We start from the raw sequence: 24,119 nt of genomic DNA on the forward strand, positions 1-24,119 counted from the left end.
GAGATAGTAACATTTCTGAGATAGTACAACTGAACGTGTTAAAGAAGGTAAAGTTACCTTTGATCAGTGTAGTATCTAGGTCAGCTAACCTAGCCAATGCCAATTAAAACACGAGGTCTGTGTGTGCGCTACAGGTGGAGTGAAAAGCTAATCCTCAAAAGTCAAATCTGCATTGGAAGTTGACCTCTAATAGGGAAAATTGGTTTTTTCCAGGGACAAAGCCCTGACAGGTTGTCCAATCCCAATTCCGAGTGACCAGTCCTAAACACATGTACTTACAAGCAACACTAAAAGAACTCAGTAAGATATATGTTATATATTAATATATTGTAATACTATATTAAATATAGATCACTAGTAATATACTGATATATATATAATACATAAAATAGTATATAATGTGTGTGTAACTAATAATTAAAGAAGAGGTCATGAATTTGAGAGGGAGTGGAGGTGATGTGGGAGGAGATGGAGGCAAGGGGAGGAAGGGATAGAAATGATATAAAAATACACTATTGATGTATGAAATTCTCAAACATTTAAATTAAAAAATAAATTTACCTCTATTGTTTAGTGATTATAAGAATCTTGGCACAGTTCATAATCTTTAAAGCTTTAACTTTTGTAAATGTAAAATAGATATCGTTGCATATGTTGTTACATGCATTGTTGCAACAGATAGAGAATAACTTTGATTAATTTAGGAAACAATAATTTATTGAAAGGCTATTGGTTAGCTTATGGAATGCTAAGAAACCCAAGAAAGCTACCCAGGAATGAAGGTCAGCTGGTGTCTAGCACAATGGCCAAGGTCTCCTAAGAGGGACAGCTGACTCAGGGTGACACAGCTCAGTTACTGAGCACAGGACACAGACTCTGTCATCCCTGGACACTGGATACCGTAGAAGGTGCTGCCAAGACTGTGTTCTGCTTATCACCGCCCCCGGAATGAATCCCCACTTTCCCTTCTTTCATGATCCAGATTCCAAGTCCCTGAAAGGTAGCTGGCCATCTGAGCTCAGGTAACTTATCTGTACCCAATCATCGTGAGTGAGAGGAGCCGGTATTTGCTTTTCTTGGCGTCTGTGGAGAGCAGATAGCAGACTTCTACTAGAACACATGTAAATATAAATAGAGATTCAAGTACAGGATTTCAGAAAGATTTCACTGTCAAAGACAATTATATCCATGCATTGATTTGTTTCCCCCATGATCACTGCCTTGTCATAGAATGACATTTTTTTTAAAAAAAATACTTAAAAAGCCCTTTAGGGTATCAGTGAACATCTGAATAACCCTTGGAGGAGATGACATCAAGGGAGATGAACCTGCAGGAATAAGACCATCACAGTCCTATAATATTTATCTCTCTGTTTATAGGTATATACATATATTTCATCTGTGATGAAAGCAGTGCCCTTCCAGTGGGCAGAGCAGAGGGTCTCTTTGTTCAGTACTGTGCAGCGTGAATTCTATTGGTCTTAATAATAAATATCCAGAGTCAGATATCAGGGTAAACGCTGAAAGGTCAGAGAGACAAAGAAACAAGTCACACCAACCTCTTACCTTGCCAACTTCTCAGGTGAAAGGGGGCCAAGCTCCTGTCTCTAACCTGCTTTATCACTTCCTCTCTCCTCTCAGTCATGTTATTTCCTCTTCCCAGGTGCTGGGATTAAAGGTGTGCGCCCCCACTGCCTGGCCTCTATGGTTAACTAGTGGCTAGCTCTGCACTCTAATCTTCAGGCAAGCCTTATTTATTAAGAGCACACACAAAATATCATCACAGCACTGTCAAATCAGAAGTGAGAATCTCAGGCTTCTCCAACTTTACTTTCCTTGGGTTTTCAGATTTGTGTCTTCTTTGAAATTGATTTTACTGAGCTCTACATTTTTCTCTTCTCCCCTTCCTGCCTCTCTCCTCCCTTTCAACCCTCTCCCATGGTCCCCATGCTTCCAATTTACTCTGGGAGAGCTTGTCTTTTTCTACTTCCCATGTAGATTAGTTCTTTTTTTTTCTCTCCATATTCTTGCCAACACTCATCATAAGTACTTGCTATTATTTGGGATGGGAACAGAGTGAACAGGGGAAGTGTGAGGTTAAGTTTTCACTATGCACTGTATCATATCATTTGCTGTGTTTTTCTTTACATAGGATGTGGACACACTACATTTTAGATTGTTTTACAAAGTGGAAGTTGGGTTTGGAGCTTTGCCTTCATTGTTATGGTTTTGCAGATGTAATGGTTAATTTGCATTGTCACCTTGACCCGACTTGTAGGAGTCACACCTCTGGAAATGTATGCAAAGGTGTGCCCAGAAAGGGTAAGCAAGAAGGGAAGAGCCACCCTGAACGTGGGTGGTATCATTTCATGGGCTGCAGCCCTGGACTAAATTCAGAGGGAGAAAGAAGAAAGCAAGTCACATGCATCCTTCAGCCGTCCCTGCTTCCTGAGGATGGATGCAATGGGACCAGGTGCCTCAAGCTTGGGTGGGGTCTATTAGAGTTCTTCCCCTTGCAGAAAAGCGGGACTTCCCCTCTATGATGGGTTGCACCTTAAACTCGAAACTGGAGCCTTTTCTCCCTTAGGTTTTTGTTGTTGCTGTCGTCAGCTATTTATTTGGTCATAGCAATGAGAAAAGTCATGAAGGCAGCATACTTTCCTGAACGTTACTTCAGTACCTTCTTAAGACTGGGTCTCACTAAGGAGCTGGTGCATCCTGCTTTCACACTTTTGGTAGATGTGTTTTCATGCACTCTCCCATGGCTTTCAGAAAAGGTCTGCCTTCTAGTCAGTTAGGGCTACTTGGGAACAGGGCAATGTTAGCAGGTCTTCAAATATGATACAGAATAATTAGTATGGACCATAACAGATGTCTAGAGAGACAACCAGATACCAGCAAGTCCCCCTTCATCACGGCAGGCAGGCTTGCATGCAAGAAGTCTCTGCAGGCTTTTGGCTTAGGAGGGAATAGCTCATAATAAGATACCCAAGGGAAAAGGTACAAGAATCTAAGGACTGTAAGAAACAGGTTAGGGTCACATCGCATTACTACAAGGGGCACAGGGGAAGAATCCAAGGGGTGTGGAGTGGGTGAAATCAGGAGCAGCTGGGCTGGGTTGTCTGGGAGATGGGGAGTCGGGCAAGAGATGGAAAGGAGTCAAAATTAGTTTGATCCGGATTCCTCGCTTGAGTGCAGGAGAGGTGGTGAACCCAAGTCACATTAGGAACGCTGTAGCTCAGGGAGAACTGTCGTGGCTGCAAACGGCATCTGGTATTGTCCTTCTGCCACCGTCTTAAAAGGGATTCTGCAGGGATTTTCTTTCCCTTGTTCCTCCAGCCCTCCACTTGCGTTACTGGCCTAAGTGGATCCGCCCCAGCTGGTCACGTCCATCACCGCAGTCAGGTCTGAAGATTCCTGATATGCTTAGAGCCTGTGGCACTGCAGACACAAACAGTCGTCAGTGGACAGCCCTATTGTAACAAACCACGCGTTAAGATGTAAACCCCGGAGAACTGGCCTCAGTCGTCCACAAGCAACCTTTGCTCTGAGCCTGGATTAACCATGAGAGAGCTCGTCAACATTCCACTGTTACAGATTCTCTCCCTGGTCGCCTTCAGCGGGACCGAGAAACTTCCAAAAGGTTGGTCTGCACAAGCTAGCCCTAAAGGGCGCGTGAGCTTCGTGGTGGCTGATTCACGCTGTGGTGCGTTTGGGTGATGGAGGGCTGGAATGTGTGGAGAAAGAGAAGAGCATGGTTGGTTCTTCTCCGATGCTGGCTGTCTTCTAAGCTCTGCGATTACAAACAGCTTGATGTGTCCAGAGCCCTCCTTTCTAGGGAGAGGTTGCCAGGTAGACTGTGAATTACGGCGGTCTGTTCTGTGTCTGTGTATGTCAAATGGTGGGGTGGTCTTCACGGGTGATGAAAACCATTCCCTGCTGGGCTTGCCAAGAATATAATCCACCCCACTTCCAGATAGCCAGAATGTTTTGCTCCTAAGCAAAAGCCATTTCTATTTTCGGTTCTAGCTTTTTATCAAACTCTTAATGTGCATTTTAGTAGCTAGAAATCATACCCAGGGAAAGACACACAGAAGGTACCTGTGGAATAAAAGCCTCAGATTCTCCGTGCTTTTGCTACTGGTGTTGTGATTTGGGCTTGATGAGAGATTGCACTAGTTTTTTTTTTTTCAGGGCTTTGGAATGCACCGGAAATAACACCACCTAAGGGGGAAAGCAACTTAAGAAAGTGACAAACACCTGTTGTGGCAGTAAGGCCGTCCACGGCACTGTGGTTTCTGGCCAGAGTGTTATAAAAGTTAGAGTCAGGAAGAGTGGAAAATACCTGATTTGCAAAGCCGCCGGGTCTGCGCTGAAATCTTTTCAAAGCGAGGCACAAAGAAGCAGACTAAATGTCTTTAGATAGGGCTGAGTTAAGAGTCTCACAGCAGAGTTATGAAGAGTGCCAGGTTGTCGTCAGGTGAATTATTTCCCATTTTGACCGGGTTGCCTAAACACTGAAAAGGTTTATCTTGAATAACTAGTGAAGGTGATGTTTGTATGTACATGGAAAACACATCTTCAGGTTTTGTAGTTTACCTACAGATCGGGAGGCAAAAGATCAAGGATCCCTTATAAGTAACAGACAGCATTCATTCCAAACAATCTGATTACATGGATTTATTTTCTCATTTATTTACTTGTTTCTCATTCTCCATTTTACTCAGGTGAAGTGGTTGACATCTCCTACTGTAAAATCACTTATATCATAATGGCACTTTTAGATAAAAAAGAATCCAGATCTTTTAAAATAGCTAATAATAGCCAGAAGGACTTAACATTGGCTTTGGGGTCATCCTAATACTTCCTGGTCAGATCGCGGATGTCCGGTAGACCAGCACCTGACTGTTCGGACCTATGGCTCCTAATAGATCTTACTCGTTTTAATCTATACAAAGTAGTTACCCATAAGCAAGGAGGATGCAATTAAACCCTAGCTTGTAAAGAGGGCAGCTGCTTTGAAGTTCTAAATCAAACCTGGGTGCCCAAAACAATAACAACAAAACCCCACAAACGCCTCTGTATTTGTATATGAACTTAGATTCTGGAGAAAAATGCCTTTATTGTTAGGCCCCAGTCATCCTAAGCCTTCATTCAAATGCATATGATCATCTCTGTTATGCAAACTTCAGGATCATGGCACAGAGTAGCAATACCAAATATTGCAGCCCTGAAAGAAAACTGTCAGAACATCCATCTAATCTGTTTTTTTAAAACAGTGTATTTGTTGAAATTTTTAAAGTTTAAATAATATTTTCTTTGCCTACTCTGTTTATTAGGAAAAATAGAAACTAGCACTGGGTTCACATTGGGTGGTTCACACCACCCCTACCTGATTAGACATCCGTTCAATGTACCAGATGACTTCTGAAAGCCAAAAACATCACAGGACATGAAAGCTTTAGGATTTTATTGTTAAAATATGTGGCGTAGTTTAATAGAGAAGAGTCATTTGAATGAAGTGTTCTCTTATTTACCAGTGAAAAATGATGAAGCTGTCCTGGCTAAACTTGCTTACTGCACTTCCGGCAGAAGAGAGTAGAGAACAGTCTGTTAGAAGGTTTGCTTGTCTAGACTGAAATCCAGGGACCTTCACAGTGATGTATCATATAAGAAACAGTTCTGTTCAGTATAGTGGACAGGTTTAGAGTGAATGGACTTAAAACAGGGCTGTTCAAGACATGAATATTTAGAGGAATATTCAGAGGAATTGTGAGTCCCTCTGCACCCTGTTTTCTTCATAAGATTATTTGGCCTTGTAGATTTATAGTTTATTATTTTAGATTTAAATTAATTGAAATGCCTAACATTCCAATGCCAAAAGGAAGTCATTATTTTCTAGGTCATTTCAACTAGTGACTTTTCTAAAAAAATAAGTTTCATTTCCTCACCTCAAGTAGGAAACTTCTAGAAATCATCATCTGTGAAAGCAGCCAAAGTTTAGCTGCATTTGCTCAGCCATAGGTTTTAAGAGCACTCTCTGATTTATCAGGGTGTATTAAGCATAAGGTGGGGCATTATGAAAATTCTATAAGAGCACAAGATTCATGTTGGTAGAATTGGAATGATTTAACATTCACAAGCATTTCCTCACAAAACCCCACCTTCAAAACGATCCATTTACAACCAAACCTACAGGGTTGAATGTCTAAGTAATTTTTCTTCAGGTAAAGCAGAGAAGCCCTGTCTTTTACATCACATGTCTGCAGGAACAGGGTTTGCAGATCGCACTTATGAGTCAGTCAGGGCCGACGCAGCTGTCGGGCACTCCTTCCAGGACAGCAAGTCCCGGGTGAGTGTTTCACACTGACACTCATTGTCACTTACTAATTCTATGTGTGGGAAAAACACTTGCTTTACATCATGGCTCTTATGGGGGGAAAGGAAGAGAGGAAATTTCATAATATCTCTAAGGGTGAAGTAGGACTTGGGGCCACGGAGGAGGGGTGAAGTGGACATCCCTGGACGGGTCCATTCGGGAAGATGACCGAAGAACACAGGCCCAGCAGAGCAAACAGACAGCCTGGTAAGGCTGCAGACAGCAGTTTAAGAGTGATTCTGACCTGGACAATTGTCTCCCTGTGTCTGCAAATGCTGTATGAACATAGGAGTAGTAGGGCAGGTGTTCATAGTAACTTAGAATCAGCGCTTTTCAGGGGCCGTGCAGCTGAAGAACTTGCGGGCACAGAACCTGGGGTTATGTAAGAAATAACAGCTACTAGAGGTCAGAAAATGAGGAATGTGAAGCAAGGATCTTGAAGGCTTGAACAGATGTCACAATTCGTTTCCCCTTTCCTGTCCCCAACATCTTGCTGAAAATCTTTAAAGAAAGCCCGTAGTCTCTGGCTTGGTTTCCTTGTGGACATTCTGGACTAGTCCGTCGTCCAGGGTCACACTAAGGATTACCCATGGTGGCTGTGAGGGTAATATGCAGCATGCTGTACTTGGGTCCTTACAGGAGGCAGCTTAACCCAACGGAACACCTCCAAGGGATTCAAATTCAGACATTCTGGAAGTCTACACAGAACTCCCGTGAAAGTCCATCCCAGATGGGAAGAGTCGAGAATGCATTCTGTTTCGAGGAATTAATGACATGGCCTTCAAAAGGGCTGAGTGTCATTCTAGGCTAATCTTACATGCTACAAAAACTTCATGACAGAAATGTTCTTTTCACGGCAATTAAATGGGCCAGCGATTAGGATATGTCACATCATGATCAGTACCTGTTATTCTCTTTGGAGAATCTGAAAAATTCCCAATACCAACGGGTTTTCTTAGACTGAAAAAAAGAACCAATGCTGTATTGATAATAATTAGAAAAACATGAATTTTTAAAGGTCTCATCACCAATCTTCTCTCTCTCTCTCTCCTTCCTCCTCCTCCTCCTCTTCCTCTTCCTCCTTCTCCTCCTCCCCCTCCTCCTCCTCTTCTTCCTCCTCCTCCTCTTCTTCCTCCTCCTCCTCTTCTTCTTCTTCCTCCTCCTCCTCCTCCTCTTCTTCATCCTCCTCCTCCTCTTCTTCTTCCTCCTCCTCCTCCTCTTCCTCTTCCTCCTTCTCCTCCTCCCCCTCCTCCTCCTCTTCCTCTGCCTCTTTCTCCTCTCCTCCTCCTCCTTCTGTTTGTTTTTTTGAGACAGGACTCTGTGTAGTCCTGGCTGTTTCCAGAACTCACTTTATAGACCATACTGGCCTTGAACTCAGAGATCTGCTTGCCTCTACCTTCCTTTTGTGCTGGGATTAAAGACCTGACCTCCCAGTTGCCAATTTTCTTTTTTAAAAAAAATGCACCTGACTTCTTTTGCATTTGGGCATGTTCATTAATAACGGTTCAGCCAGAGGTTAGTGTGTCAGTGCCATCCTCTAAAGCCCCTAAAAGACAGAGGAGGGTAGTATCAAGCCCCACTCATCAACGCTAGAGTTCATTCAAGTCAGGTTTACTGTGGATCCGAAAAGCGCTGCGTTCATCCTCGTGTGTTTGTTGTTCGTGTGGTTCTTGGATCGTGAGAAACGACAGAGGTTCCGTTTACACAGGCTCCGGCTGGGATGAAAGCTGGGTGAGGAGGAGAGCAAACAGGAAGCGACCTGCTGAGTCAGCCATGCCCTTTGGTACAGCTATGTGATGGTGTCAGTGAACACTTCAAAGGGAATTTGGATAGCTTTGGAAGGTGGGCAAAATAGATCTGAAAAAATACGTTCTGCTCATAGAAATTAATGCTGATGTAACGTTCCCATTTTCTGTGCATATAAGACACAGTTCATCCTAGAGTTCAGAGATAGTCTCTCTCTCTCTCTCTCTCCCTCTCTCTCTCTTTCTTTCTTACACACACACACAAACACACACATACACACAAACACACACACATGCACACACACACACACACACACACACACACACACACTCACCAAGGACTTTACCCACCAAGCCAAGACACGAGGCCTCTAAGCCAACCTTAACCCTGAAGCTCATCTCTATCATTTCCTATTTTGGGGAATGGTTACAAAAATGATTTAATTATCCTTAGTCTTTGTCTAGTTCACAAATACTTAATTGCATTTAATTCTTTTTTTTTTTTGATAAAATAATGAGATGACGTCTGAGGTGGAGCACATAGAAGGTTCTTGAACAATCTTAGGTACTGACATTACTAAAAGCAGACTCAGACCGTCACCCAGGACTGTCCCATCACTGAACACTAAGGGAAGATGCGAACACGATTCTGCTCTATGTGACACTTTGTGCACTTATCTGTGTCTCAGAGTTTCCAGACTTTGCTGGTGGGATCTCACTTCTTTGATCTCACCTGGCTTCAGCTGAGCGTGCAACACTGTCAGTCACCTCTGCATTTCTGTGTCAGTGTGGCGTGAAAGAAACTGACGGATAAAGTTTATTTTTAAAATAAAAAAACCCCACATGGTCGTTAAGATTTACTTTGAAAAGACAAAGTGGACAAACAAGACAGAAAAGGCTACATCTGCTTCCAAGACTGTTGACATGACATGTTTTCTGTGTATTCTTCCATGTTGCTCAGCTGCCTGACCTGTTTACCTCTCATGAAACCCTGAGCACCTTTTATTAGAGCTGCCTTTCAAAGCGCCAGTTCACGATAATCTCATCCTGTCTGTTTATTAATCAGTATTCTGAAACATATTTAGCATCCAGTTTTCTGAGAACAAAACAAACCAAACAAAAATGACTCCACTGATTTGTCCTGCTTCTGCAGTGAAAAGATTCTAACCACATCCAGTTTCAAACAACCAACAAATCCTGGAGGCAGTCAAGAATCGGCATGCATAGTACCAATTGTAGGCCATGAGTAACATTCTAGAAAGTTCTCCCTTGTTTCTGCCCTGTGTAGCTCCTGTCATCACCACGCCTCTTGAAACCGTAGATGCCTTAGTTGAAGAAGTAGCGACTTTCATGTGTGCCGTGGAATCCTACCCTCAGCCCGAGATTTCTTGGACCAGAAATAAAATCCTCATTAAGTAAGTACTCTGCGCCATCCTGCTAAAGATGCCGGCTCTACCTTAGAGTTTCTCACCCATGAAAATACACCCATATTGTTGGTGACACTAAAGGTCACCTTCTAGAATACACAAAGTGAAAATATACTCGTTTTGTAATTGGAAGATCTTAGGTTCATGGCAGAGCACTGATTAATCTCACATGGGGAATGCCAGATGAGAATCCTGAAGCTTAGCGGGAGCTAGGCAGCACCGCGGTATTCTAAGTCTGCGGGCATGTGTCCCAGGACACACAGAGGAGCTAGCCTGTCAGCCCCTCTGTGTCCCCAAACTATGATGTCTGTTTTCTAAGAGTCTGACTTCTGTGTTACTATCATCTTTTTCTTTCAAAATGAGACAGATCTCAAACAGTTATCAGTTCCATTTCGCAGATAAAGGGTCTGCTTTTGCCCCCATCACATTGGCTATCTGGCCAAAAGTACTCTAGAATAATCCAGAACAAAGTGTGCTGGAGGGTTCTCTAACAGGCAGCATTGAAGCTGAATGTTCTTAGTCCATATGAACTACTGTGATAGAATTGTTAAGACTTGTGGCTTATAATCAACAGAAAATCATTTCTCACAGCCTTGGGGACTGAGGAGTTCCAAGTTCAAGATTTAGCATATGGTCAGGGAATGAGGGGCTTTACTTTTTTTATTCACAGATGGCCATTTTTAACACTCTCTCTACATAGGAGGGAAGGGCGTGAAGGGACTCTCTTGATTCTTTTCTACAGGGACACTAGTCCCACTCAAAGAGATCCAGTCACAGAAAACATAATCACCTTCTATAGGCCACATCGCAAGTATCATCACGTCTGACAGTAGGCTTCAACACATGAATTCTGGGGGAAATGTTCACATTTCATCCTCAGTGAGTCCTTAAACAGTGTCCGGAGATGAGGATCCATGCATGACCTCAAAGGGGAGAAAGAACATGCGTATGTTCACTGCCTCTGACTAAAATATTACGCTTCCTGCTATGACATCTACTCTGAAGTTCTGGGGGCATCTCTGTACTACAACCCTCATGACCTCCGTCAGGCAAGCTCTCTCAGAAGCGCCAGGACAGGACAGCTTACACACAGTTCAAACCCAGAAAAACATCCTTGACATCATTTGCAGTTTAGATAGATTGAGATTTTCCAACTCATGAAGCCTCAATTTCTACTTTTACTTAGCAGTATTTTTTTTTCTTCTGTTTACGGACAACCTTTGTAAGATTAATTTTTGTTTTATTTTTTGTGTATGAGTATTTTGTCTGCATGTATGCCTGTATAGTTTGTGCATGCCTGGGGCCCAGAAGTGCATCCTGAGTTCCCTAGATTTGGAGTCACAGATGGTTGTGGGTCCTGGAAACCAAACTCAAACCAAGGTCCTCTGCTAGAGCCAGTGTTCTTAACCACCGTGCCATCTCTCCAGACCCAGCAGTAGTTCAAGTTACCTTTCTCCTCTTGACTCTTACTACAAACTGCCAAAGACCACCAGGTTGTAGCTTCAACGCTGTGTCTGGAAATTTCACTGGCTAAATGTGAGTCCGTTATTCATAAGATCTGAATTTGAGATAAGCGTGAGGCATCATTTGGCAAAACTCTCTGTTGCATTGGCAGGGATCGCTTTTCCTTCATCTTTTTTTTTTCCCTTTTTCCCCCCAGGTAATGTCCCTTGCGCTATCTTAGCCTACACAAATTGATCTCTTAACTTTCACTTTTTTTTTAATCAACAGTACCTTCAAGTCATCTGTCAGTTAGTGATTACTTAGGCATTATTCTCTAAGATGATTCGGCATTTCCCTACTGTGTCTCTGAACTCTAAGACTTCATGCACGGTTCAGCTGACACTCTCTTCCTGAAACCTAAGTGCTTTGTTTTGTTTCTTACTGCGCTGCTCCGGACTCTGCTAGTTCAGCCCTAACCACCTCAATGCCAAGCCACGCCTCCATTGTCAGGTGTTTGTCCCAGCTGCACCATGCTTATATTTGTTTTCTACTGACTTTCACAAGTGGTCACAAGTGTAGTGACTTCAAACGACACACCTGTATTAATGTACAGCTCCAGAGTGTGAGGCACTCTCCCCTGGGCTAAAGTCAAAGCACCGGCAGTCCCAACTCTTCCCCGATGCTTCGGGACACAATCGGAGACACTTTTGAGAGTCCACAGGCCACCTCCACCTTCTGGTCACTTCCTCTGTTCCTAGAGCTGGCAGTTACCTGACACTGATGGCTGCATGTCCGATGTCTACCCCTTACTCTCCTTCCTCACTCTTCCATCTTAACAGGAGCTTCTTTGTTACTATACTTTGGCCTATGTGGATAACCTAGAATGTTCCATTTTAAGATTCTTAATATGTTCAAATCCCTCCTGTAATGTATCACAGGCTCTGAAGGTTAAGACATGGGTCTTTGGAGGCACTCATTCAGAGTGCTGTATACATTTGATACTGAGAGTCCCTACTAAAACAGTAGAAAAAAACCCACCAACAGAAGCCACTTGGTTTTAGGTTGATGATTTCCCTCCAGTTTCTTTCTGTTGCCCCAAGTCCTTTCTCAGCGGACAATTGTGTGTAATTAAATAGACTACATATGTGCATTCCCACAATCACACACAATATGTTTTTATAGTTCGAAGTTCTTTTATTTCCTTTTGCATCTCAAGCCAGAGGCAGAGGAGTACCTGTCACTTGACAGACATCAACAAGTTAGTTGTTTATAAAACAAGGAAGCACTAGGGTTTTGGAGAGGAAGGGGAGGAGGAGAAAAATTAATAAAGGTAATCAAAGTTTACTATATGCATGTGTGGAGATATCATAATGAAACCTTTTATTCTGTATAATTAACATATATCTGTAAAACATAAGGAATGAGTACAACTTACAAAGGCAAAGGTAATTGGTGCGATTCTATTTAAAGTATTTATTCAGTCATTAATGGGTTCAACAAAATAAAAGTAAGATTCTGTTAAATTTTATTTAGTTAATTACCAACCCATTGCTCATATCCACATGTATTAAAACATGCAACATTAGTCATGATTATTATATCACATTAGAATAAAAGGGGTAGAGAGTTGGCTCAGCAGTTAAGAGCACTGGCTGCTCTTCCAGAAGAACCAGGTTTGATTCCCAGCACCCATATGCTCCTCACACCTGTATGTGATCTAGCTCCAGGAGGATCTGACACCCTCTTCCGGGCTCCACAGGCACCAATCATGCATGTAGTGCACAGAAATGATGCAGGCAAAACACCCATACACATGAAACACAAAATACAATAGGAGTAAAAATTAGAAAAAGAATGAAAAGTACTTATTTCATGAATAAATGGTTATTCAATTAAATGCTATTGACATCTACAAATATTTAGTTCTTTCGGTTTTATTACAATTACAAGCATGCTCCTTTTCCAGTTTTTTTTTTCCTTGTGAGAAAAGACTCATACATCTTAGTTTGGTATACCTTCCTGGCTTGTGGGGGAACCTGAATTTAACCCCCAGAATATACACACTCAAAAGGAAAGTTGAATGTGGTAGCTGGTGCTTGTAATCCCACCTGTGGGAGGTGGGGCGAGACTGGCAGATCCCTGGGACTTGCTGGTTAAACAGCCTTGCATGCTTTATAAGTTCAGAATGGCACGCAAGTGCACACAAGTACACACTTTCCTGTGCAGATGTTACACATGCTCTTAACAGCAGCCCTCACCTCACAGAGCTGTTTTGTACAACCCAGTGGTGCTTCGATTATGGAGCCCAGAGAGGCCAGAATGTAAAATAGCTTTATTTTACGGTCATAAACAAGGCCACTCAGTTCTACAAAATAATCATTTCCTCTAACCCCTTTTCTGCTTCCTCACTGACTGGCCATCCATTTGACCCATTAATCAAAGATAAGTGTGTGTGCACGAGCGCGCACGTGTGTGTACACGTGTGCGTGTGAGTGCATGTGTGTGTGTGTAAAATCACACGTGGTTCACTGATCCTCCTCTCTGCTCCATGACCGGCAGACTCTTTGATACCCGCTACAGCATCCGGGAGAACGGTCAGCTCCTCACCATCCTGAGTGTGGAAGACAGTGATGATGGCATCTATTGCTGCAGCGCCAACAACGGAGTGGGAGGAGCCGTGGAGAGTTGTGGCGCCCTGCAAGTGAAGATGAGTGAGTACGCAAGGACGGAAGGGCGTCGTCTAGGACCCGGAAGTTGTCTCCGCACAGTTCGTAGCAGTCATCAAACAGAGCCCTCTGCATGCCTGAAGTTCAGCCACGGCACAAGCTCAAGTACCGAATATAGGTTCCGGGGCCAACCCTTATTCCTGCCACAACCACTCACTACCTTCAAGCAATCCTTTAGTTCGCTCTCCTCTCCCGCCTTGGTTTGGCCTTCACACTGCTCTTGATTATATTTGGGAACTTCCTTCTGAAATCATTATGCATTTTTTAAAAAAAACCTCTCTCTCTCTCACTCACACACACACACACACACACACACACACACACACGCATCTCAGAAATCTGTCCCACAAAGGCATCTCTCTGCTCTGTATCTACAGTATCAGATCAATAGGGACACGAGGTAGAGTAATTGCTTTATGAGTGCTTTGAGGCATTTGAACGGCTCCGTGCTACACGTTAGAGTTAATGACTTTTCAAAGCTTCACAGAAGAGACTAAGATGAACCAATATCACCCGTTTCTTCAGAACAGTTGCCCCGAGTGCTGGCTGAAGAGACAACTTCTCTTTGTAGAATTTTGATTCTCCAAACTGTCAGAGTCAAAGGTGGGAACTAGACCTAGAAGCCAATGTAGACTCAGAACTCTGGAGGTAGAAGTATCAAATTTGAGGCCAGCCTCTTTGATATAGTGAGTTCTAGGTCATCCAGAGCTATGTAATGAGACCTTAACTCAGAAAAGAATAGTAATAAAAAGATGGAAACTAAACAGAAAGGAGATCATAATTCAAAATGATATGATTAATTATGACAGTTTTCAAGTGTTTGACATCTAATAGCATAAATTGCTTAATGTTGAATTATTATGGGGACAGTTTATGCTAATAGACATTTTATTAAGTGTCATTTAAAATAAAGAGTACTAAGAAATTTCAGATCTCTAGTATGCTTCATAAAAAATGAGTTTTGAAAAAAAGGGAATAGAGGTTTTAACAAAGCAGATCTAACCATTCTTTAAGATGGATTTCCATTTGATGTCTACTAATGAGCCGTCTTAGCCTTTGTCAAACTTTGTAATTTAAGTTCCCTAAGAGAATGCCGATAATGAACTAGGAAGCTAAAACCCCAGTTCAATACAGATACATTGTCTTTTTATGTTTGACTTTCATTTCCCCACAGAACCTAAAATAACTCGCCCTCCCATTAACGTCAAAATAATCGAGGGGTTGAAAGCAGTTCTACCATGTACGACAATGGGCAACCCCAAGCCGTCTGTCTCCTGGATCAAGGGGGACAGCACTCTCAGGGTAAGTGATTATTATATGAAGGCTCCCTTTGAAAAGATTTATATTTAACTTTTATTCTTTCGTGTGTGTGTGTGTGTGTGTGTGTACCTGGATATGGGCATCCATGGAGGCCAGAAGAAAGTATCAGATCCTTTGGAACTGTAATTGCAGATGGCATAAGCCACCCAATATGGTGGCTGCAGTCCTCTGCAAGAGCAGCATGCACTCTTCATGACTGAGCTCTCTTTCTAGCCAGTGGAAGTCATGTTTTAAGCATAATTATCTCAGAGCATCTACTCACATGTTAACAAGCTTCTAGTATATATTTTTCTCCATCTGCATCACCCAAACTTTCATTCTTGTCTTGCTAATTGCGCACGCTCACTTCAGGACATTCCAGCAGGGACTGTCTTGGAGACAGAGAGATAGAAATCAGCAACATTGGAGATGAAAGGGAGGCAGGGCCAAGCAAACAAAGGCTTGTTTTTCTTGCTTAACTGATTATTATTATTGTTGTTGTTGTTGTTGTTGTTGTTGTTGTTGTTTAACATTGAATGTTTGAGACTTCAGGGATAACAAAGCTGAACTAACACCCAAGTTTTAGAACTGACAGTTTCTGGGATGAGAGAGATGAGGACTGGAAAGAAGAAAATGAGAAAACAAGGGTGAGAAATTGAGCAAGCAGACTCAGAATGATAAACAGAAGCAAACCCGTCTCAGTAACAAAGAGGGGTTAGATTAAAGCTACATCATCTGTGCTGGAGAGATGGTATCATGGGTCAGAACCTGACCTCATATGCATGAGAACCTGAGCTCATGTGCAGCCACGTAAAGGTGTGCCTGTAAGCCCAGCACTTTGGGAGGAGGAGACAGGAAGGTTGTGGGGCTTGCGGGCCACCGGTCTAACTCCAAGCTCAGTGAAGATCTTGGCTCAAAGGAGCAAAGTAGAGAGCAATAGATCAGGACATCCAAAGTCCACTTCCTGTCACATACATGCACATGGACACACACATTTGTTCAGGCGTGTAGATATATCATATTCATGCACATTCACATACACACACATGTGCACACGTGCGCACATGCACACACACATACTTATAAAAGATCTACTATTTATTGGCTTAGCTTGTAATGCTTCTGTATATTGTCCCCATTCTTACTAATAAATTGTTATCCTGCATCATGATCACCTTCATGGCTTTGTCTCACCTGAAAATGAGGTTACAGACTCTGTTCCCTTCTTACCAAGCCCTGTATGCTCTATGGGAAATAATGCATAGCTGTCAGAATATGTCAAATAACTGAAACAAACTGTAAATCTGATGAGCTTTGCCAACTTTAACGGCAATATTTATATGCCTGGTTTTCCTGTTGTTTTAAGTCTCAATGCATTTTCACAAGAAAAAGCAAAGATGACCTACTCTGTGAGCCTTATTCAAGTTACAGTGAATTCAAAAAGAGAAGATAAATGTCACATCCAAACTCCAAAGAGTAATTCTAAAGTTCTCAAAGGCTATGCGTTCTCCTAAGGCCACCCTAAGGGTGTATGGTGAAGTACTGAAAACAATATATTAAATTCTTGCCTTGCTTTGTGTTTTACTCTGGGGGTGATTTCAGGACTGTGTGTATACTAAGCACATTTTCTACCACTAATCTACACCTCCAGCCCCAAGAACAATGCTTTCAATCAAACACACACAGCATGACTTTTGTAAGTCATGATCAGTGTTGTGTTTTAATGAGATGAAGGGTAAGAAAGGAATGGATGCAATCTCATGAGATCCCTGAAGTGGTTAGTTTAGATTATCTCTCATGGTCTTAGTAGTGAATTAATATGTGTAGGTAGGGTAGAGGCTGATATTTTGGGTGTTAAGGGCAGTGATAAATCTATGAAATAAGGCAAACATGTCTTTGACTAAGGCTGTTTTCAAACTCTTGTCCCTGTCTTTGGCAGGAAAATTCCCGCATTGCAGTTCTTGAATCGGGGAGTTTAAGGATCCATAACGTGCAAAAGGAAGACGCAGGACAGTACCGATGTGTGGCAAAAAACAGCCTGGGCACAGCTTACTCCAAGCTGGTGAAGCTAGAAGTTGAGGGTAAGAGGCAGCATTCCTCCATCACGGGCGGCTGGGGAGGCTGTGCTTTAGACTGAGAAAGCTGGGATGTAGGAAGCTGTGGTTCCTAACTCGGAGGGCAAGGCTATGAAAACAGAGATGTCAGAAGATAAATCCCTGCATAAAAGATCAGATTCTATCCATTGCCACCACTGCTGATAAGTCTGACCATTGCGGCACACAGAATTCATGATAATGATAAAACAATATGGCACCATCTTAATGTGTCTTTTTGGCTTGGGCAAACCTCTTATTTATAAATTTTGAGACAGTAATTTTATGTTTTAATGCACTTGATTTCTAGAGAATAGGATGATGGAAAAAGTATTTTTTCAAATAATTGCTTTACCAAAAACATAAGGAAAATAAGATAATGGATCAAACACATAAAATATGATCCTAATTCTGCGAATCATGTAGCGATTAATGCTTTGAACATAGTAATTGTTTGTGAGTGTGTTTCTTTTCACTAGTTAATTTCACTAGTTAATTCAACAAATTGGTAGGAAAAAAATCTTTACTGAGAAATCAGAATCCAAACAAATTTTAGTGCTCTATTCATCTGTCTCTTTAACTAAAATTTTATCACATTTGGTTTAAAAATAGGAACTAGGATCCAGATGGGACGGGAGGTGGGGAGAAACTGTAATCAAGAAGTATTATGTGAGGAAAAAAAAAAAACCCATCTCAACAAATGGGGCGGGGAGGGGACCGTCAGCAGGTCTGGACTATGTGAGCACCTCAGGGGTGGAGTCCTTCCTAAGGCTTTCTGTTCTGAGCCATGGAGTCAAGAGCTCTGACTTCTTTCCTCTGTAAAATCAGGTTTAAGGAACTAATAAGCAACTGATTATATCCAGCAGTCTGGCCTTGAATGCGCTTCACAGACGATGGCTATAGATTTCTCTGCTTTTATTTTCCTTCTCTGACTGATGAAATGTTGAACTAGACACACAAGCAGAAACAGTGATTAAATCAACAAAGACTTTTATGGATTCCAGATTTTTGAGCCACCTCATTCTGCTTTGGTCAAAATCTATCCTTTCCCGCAATTTCCTTTCTGACTCCGGTTTTTATTGAAGTTATTTTTATTTCCTGAGTTGCCCCATGTCCTCTCTCACACAGCTTTAATGACCTTTTTGTCCATATCTGTCTCCAGCCGAGGCAGCATTTTTATGGTGTCATTACACCAACTGCTAATAAAATTTCCATTAGGAAATGGCAACTTATATATATAATATATGTATATATATAAAATATAGATATAATATATACACATATATATAATGTATCTCTCAGGAGGATATCTTAGCATAGTTTTCAATATAGTTAGCATAAATTAATTCCTTCTAAATCATCAATTCTATTTAAAGATTAGAGGACAATTGATATTTTCCCAGTGAAACCTAAATTAATACAACTGTGTTCAGAAGCCTACTCAGACACCCTGAATTCCTGCCTAGACCGAGGGTTGCTCTGAACACTCTGTAGAATGGTGTAGCATGAACGCTATCCACAGCAATATTCCCTTGTCCACCTATCAAACTCGAGCTTCCCGTCTTCCCAGCTGCGGAAACAATTACTTCAAATTGGCTCAGAGGAAGTTATCATCAATACTGATTCACTGGAGCTGCGTTACACAGTCCACTCTTTCCTGGCTCTTAGTTGTGAGTCAGTGGGATGGGAAGCCACTTCCACCTTCCTAGTGCTGGGAAGATCATGCTTGTTTGTCTTGAATCTTAACATATGCTTGAGGTTTCATAAAGATTCGTCATGGCTGAGAGCTCATGCTAACACTTGAAGCTTCTCTAACAGTTGGTAAGAAAAATCATTTCAGCTCCTATGTCTATTCTGCTTCCTGACCTTCTGACCAAGATACCCCCAAAATGTGGCATACTTTTACTAGCACATAATAAGCCCAGCATAAAAGATATCTCTCATATTTTTATTGCCATTAAGACATAAGAAGCACAGAAAATATGTTTTGGCTTAGGAAGATCCTAAAAGTTGAAGTTGATTTCCTTTCGCACAAAGAGCTGGGCATACGCACAAGTTACAGTTCAGACAGAACCTGCTCAAGGAAGAGTCAGTTCAACCTGCAACTCATGTGATAGGAAAATGATTGGGAGACGCCTCAAAATACCTGCAAATGCCTGCTGGTCCTGAAGAGGTGAGGGCTGAAGGCAAGGCTGGGCCATGTTCCGTTGGAGCTAAAAAATGTATGTATCCACCACTTAATAACTTCATATTAGTTATGGGATTGCTCTTTTGAAGCAGAACGCCATACTGCCATTTGAGGTTGTTTTATGCTAACTACGGATGGACATACCACTAGTAGCCTCTTGCAAGGAAAGCTGCCATCAAAAATATGAAAAGAAATACCCTGTCAAGTGGGATGTAAAACTCTCTTTCTAAATTACCATCGTCAGGCTTCCAGGTCTAAAGCAACAGAGCAAAGAGAGTCTACTTCAATTAGTTATCTTACCGTTGCTAGGACGAAACACCTTGACCAAAGCAGTTCATAAAAGAAAGCATTTAATTTGGCTACAGTTTGAGCAGCTTCGAGTCCACGATGGTGAAGCAGAGGCAGGACAGCAGGAAGAGCAGAGAGTTCCCATGCGGATTCACAAGCAGAAGGCAGAGGAGGCACACTGGGAATGAAATCTCAAAACCTAACCCTCAGTGACACGTCTCCTCCAACAAGGCCATACCTCTGGATTCTTCCCAAACAGTTCTATTGACTGGGGACCACATATCCAAATGTATGAGCCTATGGGGACAGTCTCACTGAAGCCACCATATTGACGTTCTGTCAAAAGATACCATATGTGACATGCAGAATTCCTGATGAAACTCAAGCTGGTCCAGGGTATATGTCTTTCAAGGGCTAGGATGGCTAGAATGTTAAAATGTACTATTGCTCTCAATGTTTCTCGTAGGGGTCCTTGTGTGCCTGCCACTCAGAGCACTTGTCAAAACAGGATGGTCCTATACTGTGTTGTTCTAGGATATCAAGGAACAGTGAGGGTGGCTTGTTTACAGCAGTTGGCAGTATCTAAGAAACTGAGGCACACTGAATGCTGTCTCCTCTCTTAAGAGATAAGACGGTTCTCTATGATATTGTCTAGAGCAGCATCAGGATGGAAGTGAAAGAAGAATCCAGAATCCTGTAAATGCAGAAAGAGAAAAAAATGGAGAAGGTGGGGCACAAGCTTTTCAATGATCCTGGAATAAAGATGTGAGGAGTCACAGCAGGGAGCGGCTAGAAAGAGTGACCGTGTTAAAATAGCGTAAGAAGGGAAATTTGACCACCCAGAGGAGGGGACACTGTCAAAGGAACATGGTACTGTGGCACACACAGGGACTGCATCCAGGGTGCAGGTGGAACTACAAACTTTATATGACCACATGTTCTGTTCCTCCCGGGACAGCTCTGGGTCACACCTGTTGTCCTGGAATAATTATTAATAGAATCCCGCTTTTCCTTTCTGCAGTGTCTAGGCTTCCATGATACATTATACAGCTGCTCTTCTTAGGGAAGAACATTTTCTTCCTTGGAGGAAGAAGGGAAATGGGGTCATTTTCCCACACGAATCTGTTAATAAGCCAGGCATATTGTATTTAAGAAGGCTGTTCTCCTGGTCTCTGTTTCCTTTAGGGAGTAGGTTGTAGGTTACCCTCTGTAAGGCGGGCATGGGGTGGAGGCAGGGACAAGGAGAGTGGAAAGATTTTTAAAATAGCTGCGGGATGGGAACGATGACTCAGAAGGAAACAGGGGGTTGTGGAGCGACTTTAAGGTTTTAGCCGAGGACAGGATCATGAACATGGAAGGAGGGGCGTCTTGTGCATGGCCAAATCAAGCCTCACCACAACGACGTGAAGTTTGATCTACTCTACAGATATACATTCAGGAAAAGTATGTTTACATTATGTTTGAAGACAAGGCATGAGTATTGGAATCTTGGCGGAAAGGAGAATAGGGAAAAATAAAATATTCCCTGAGAGAGTGAAGCCCTGAGTCCCAGAATCTTTATGCATGAAATTCATGTAGCTTAATATCCAAACACCAAATTGATGAGGGTTGAAACCCTGGCTTAAATCTTACAGCTCTAGCAATAGGACAGATAAGATAACATGAAAGTCTTCCTACTACAAAAGTTAGACATTTAGGATTTGCTACACGACTCGTGGGGATGAAATGTAAATATTCAGACACAATAAATTATTAGAAATCGAGAAACTTGGTTTGTAAGCTCCAGAGCAGCTTCCCCATTGTTCTGAAGTAATGGGTGAGGTACCTGTCTCCATCTCCCTCCCTCCACAGAGATGAGGAGACCATGGAAATTAGAAGCAAACACTGAGACCCTTGCTTAAGACTGAGAAGCATAGCGATGCTAAGAGGGGCCAGGAAAATTCAAATTTGTATGTCTTTACCTGAATTATAACTATAAGGGAGTAAAAAAAAGTCTTCTTAGAAACAAATATTAAACACTCACAATACAGAGGTATGATATTAAATTGTTATAGCAATTCAGTCTGGGGATTCCTGGAGGGAGAAATTAACATAAAGAGTAAGTGTGAAAAGTTTAACAAGAAAAAAATACTGAAAATGGAAATATTGAAAATAGAAATATTGAAAATGGAAATATTGAAAATGGAAATATTGAAAATGGAAATATTGAAAATAGAATTATTGAAAATGGAAATATTGAAAATGGAAGTGCCTTACACCAGGGACCCAATATTTTGAAAACACAGTAATGGCGCATTCTCAGCATGAGTTGCAGCTGTGTGGGAAGGGACTCACCTGAGTGGGCACAATAAAAAGGGAATCAGTCAGCAGAACAACAGTAGGGGACATAAATAAATATGCTCAAAGCAGTCAAAGACACAAAAGGAGGAATAGAAAAAGAAATGCATGTTTCCAGTTTAAAATTCCAACCCGGAGGAGACTTCTGACGCCTCATCCCCGCAGAGAAGCTGTGGGCAGTCACAGTCCATGGCTGTTGGAGACAGGGAGACTCCTTTCTTTTGGAGAGTGGTCATGCCTCGGTGGGTGACCTCACACCCATCCAAATAAGGGTATCACTGACTGGACCCCTTGCGAAATAAGAACATAAGTTAGTAAGAAGAGGATGTGGAGTTAGGAGTGACGATGGATATGAGCAGGTTGTGTTCTATGCGTGTCTGAAACTTTCAAAGGGTGAATTAAACAGTGCTTGAGGAAGATGAAAGGCAATTTTGAGTAGGGCAGGGGTGGCGCACGCCTTTAATCCTAGCACTCGGGGAGACAGAGGCAGGTGGTTCTTTGAGTTTGAGGCCAGCCTGGTCTACGGGGTGAGTTCCAGGAGAGCCTGAGCTACACAGCCAAACCCTGTCTTGAAAAACCAAAAAGAGGGGGGGAAAAGAAGAAAGAAAGAAAGGAAGGAAGGAAGGAAGGAAGGAAGGAAGGAAGGAAGGAAGAAAGAAAGAAAGAAAGAAGGCAATTTTGAGAAAATGACTTTAATAAATGAGAAACTATAATGGATGAGATTGAAATCTGATAGGAGAGGGATGACAGTAGACACAAAGAGATCGTTTACTCACTTAAGAGACCACTTTGAATTCAGATGCCAGTGCAACTAGACTGAAAAAGATGGAAAAGATGAAATGGGTTTAGAGATACTGAAAACTATGATAACAGAAAAACGTTTAAAAAGCACTCTTCAAGAACATGATTGGGATGTATCAGAAGTAACAGAAGCCTTAAACCCTGAAGTAGGCCGTGAGCATCAAGTCATCATCTGTCAGCCGGGCCAGCTTTATCTAGACATACAATAATAAAACAGCAAAAGCTAGTTGTTGCCCACATGGTGAAGAAAAGACAGTTTGTGTGTAAAGAATAACACACTGAGCAATCACTTTCAATTTAGCTGATAATTTGGGATAGCTGTGTGGTGGGAAAAAAAAATCAACTGTTAAGATGTATACAGATTTGTCTTCCTAATTTAAATTTGGACAACTTGTCTAAATAAAAGTTTATAAAAGTATGTTTGAGATGCTACAAAGTTGCATATAAGAGCAAAAATTAAAAATAATTACAATGCATATCAATAAAAAGGACGCTATAATAAAATTCTATCCAGCCATTTACAAAGACTGAATAAATTTTTGTTGTTGTTGTTGTTTGAGACAGAGTTTCTCTGTGTACCTTTGGAGCCTGCCCTGAAACTTGCTCTATAGTCCAGGCTGGCCTTGAACTCAGGGAGATCTGCCTGTCTCTGCCTCCAGATGATGCTGGGATTAAAGGTGTGCAGCACCACCAACCAGTGTGAAATAGGTTTTTATGTCTAAGAATATCTGTCATATATATTCTGAGTTTCATTTTCCCCATCTCTAAAATAAAGATAAAACTATCACCGACATCTTAAATTGCCATGAGCATTGGTTGATACAGGTTAATACATAGTAAACAATACACAATTATTTGCAAGCTATATTATTTTTATTCTTTAATAAGTACTTGCCCTGGAATTGACATATTCTTGAAAATATCAATTAATTACATATATAAGCCAAATATCATCCATCTCATGTTATAAGATACATGCTGGAGTAAAAGTGTATTAGAGCTAACAGCCTGCGTGTCCCTGTATAGAACTATGTGAGAAGCTACTTGGATTATACAATTCAAATAGCTCTATGCTTAGCCCCAGAATAATTACACAGAAACTGTATTCATTTAAACACTGCCTGGCCCATTAGTTTTAGCCTCTTCTTATTGGCTAACTTCTCACATCTTGCTTTAACCCATATTTAGTAATCTGTGTAGCACCACGAAGTGGTGGGTGACTTACCCGGAAAGATCTTAATCTGCATCCATCTTGGAGAGGAGAGCTATGGCATCTGCCTGAGGCAGCTGCCTCACTGCCTTCTTCCCAGCATTCTGTTCTGTTTTCTCTGCCTACCTAATTTTCTGTCCTATCAAAGGGCCAAGGCAGTTTCTTTATTAACCAATAAACACA

The 24,119-nt window shown here is 41.8% G+C and overlaps 1 protein-coding gene across 7 annotated transcripts in view; it reads left to right on the forward strand.

Annotated features, from left to right (window-relative positions):
• The first annotated feature begins 3,564 nt into the window (after positions 1 to 3,564).
• Musk (muscle associated receptor tyrosine kinase) overlaps positions 3,565 to 24,119 on the forward strand; it is a 75,747-nt gene continuing 55,192 nt past the window's right edge. For all 7 annotated transcript variants that reach the window (XM_038347843.1, XM_038347844.1, XM_038347847.1 and 4 more), the window contains exons 1-5: positions 3,565 to 3,643; positions 9,413 to 9,539; positions 13,554 to 13,705; positions 14,895 to 15,022; positions 16,959 to 17,100. In XM_038347843.1, coding sequence (XP_038203771.1) covers positions 3,565 to 3,643; positions 9,413 to 9,539; positions 13,554 to 13,705; positions 14,895 to 15,022; positions 16,959 to 17,100 — 628 coding nt within the window. The remainder of the gene's footprint in view (positions 3,644 to 9,412; positions 9,540 to 13,553; positions 13,706 to 14,894; positions 15,023 to 16,958; positions 17,101 to 24,119) is intronic.

The sequence above is a fragment of the Arvicola amphibius genome, chromosome 11 (genome assembly GCF_903992535.2).
Source record: "Arvicola amphibius chromosome 11, mArvAmp1.2, whole genome shotgun sequence".
NCBI classification, from domain to species: Eukaryota; Metazoa; Chordata; class Mammalia; order Rodentia; family Cricetidae; genus Arvicola; species Arvicola amphibius.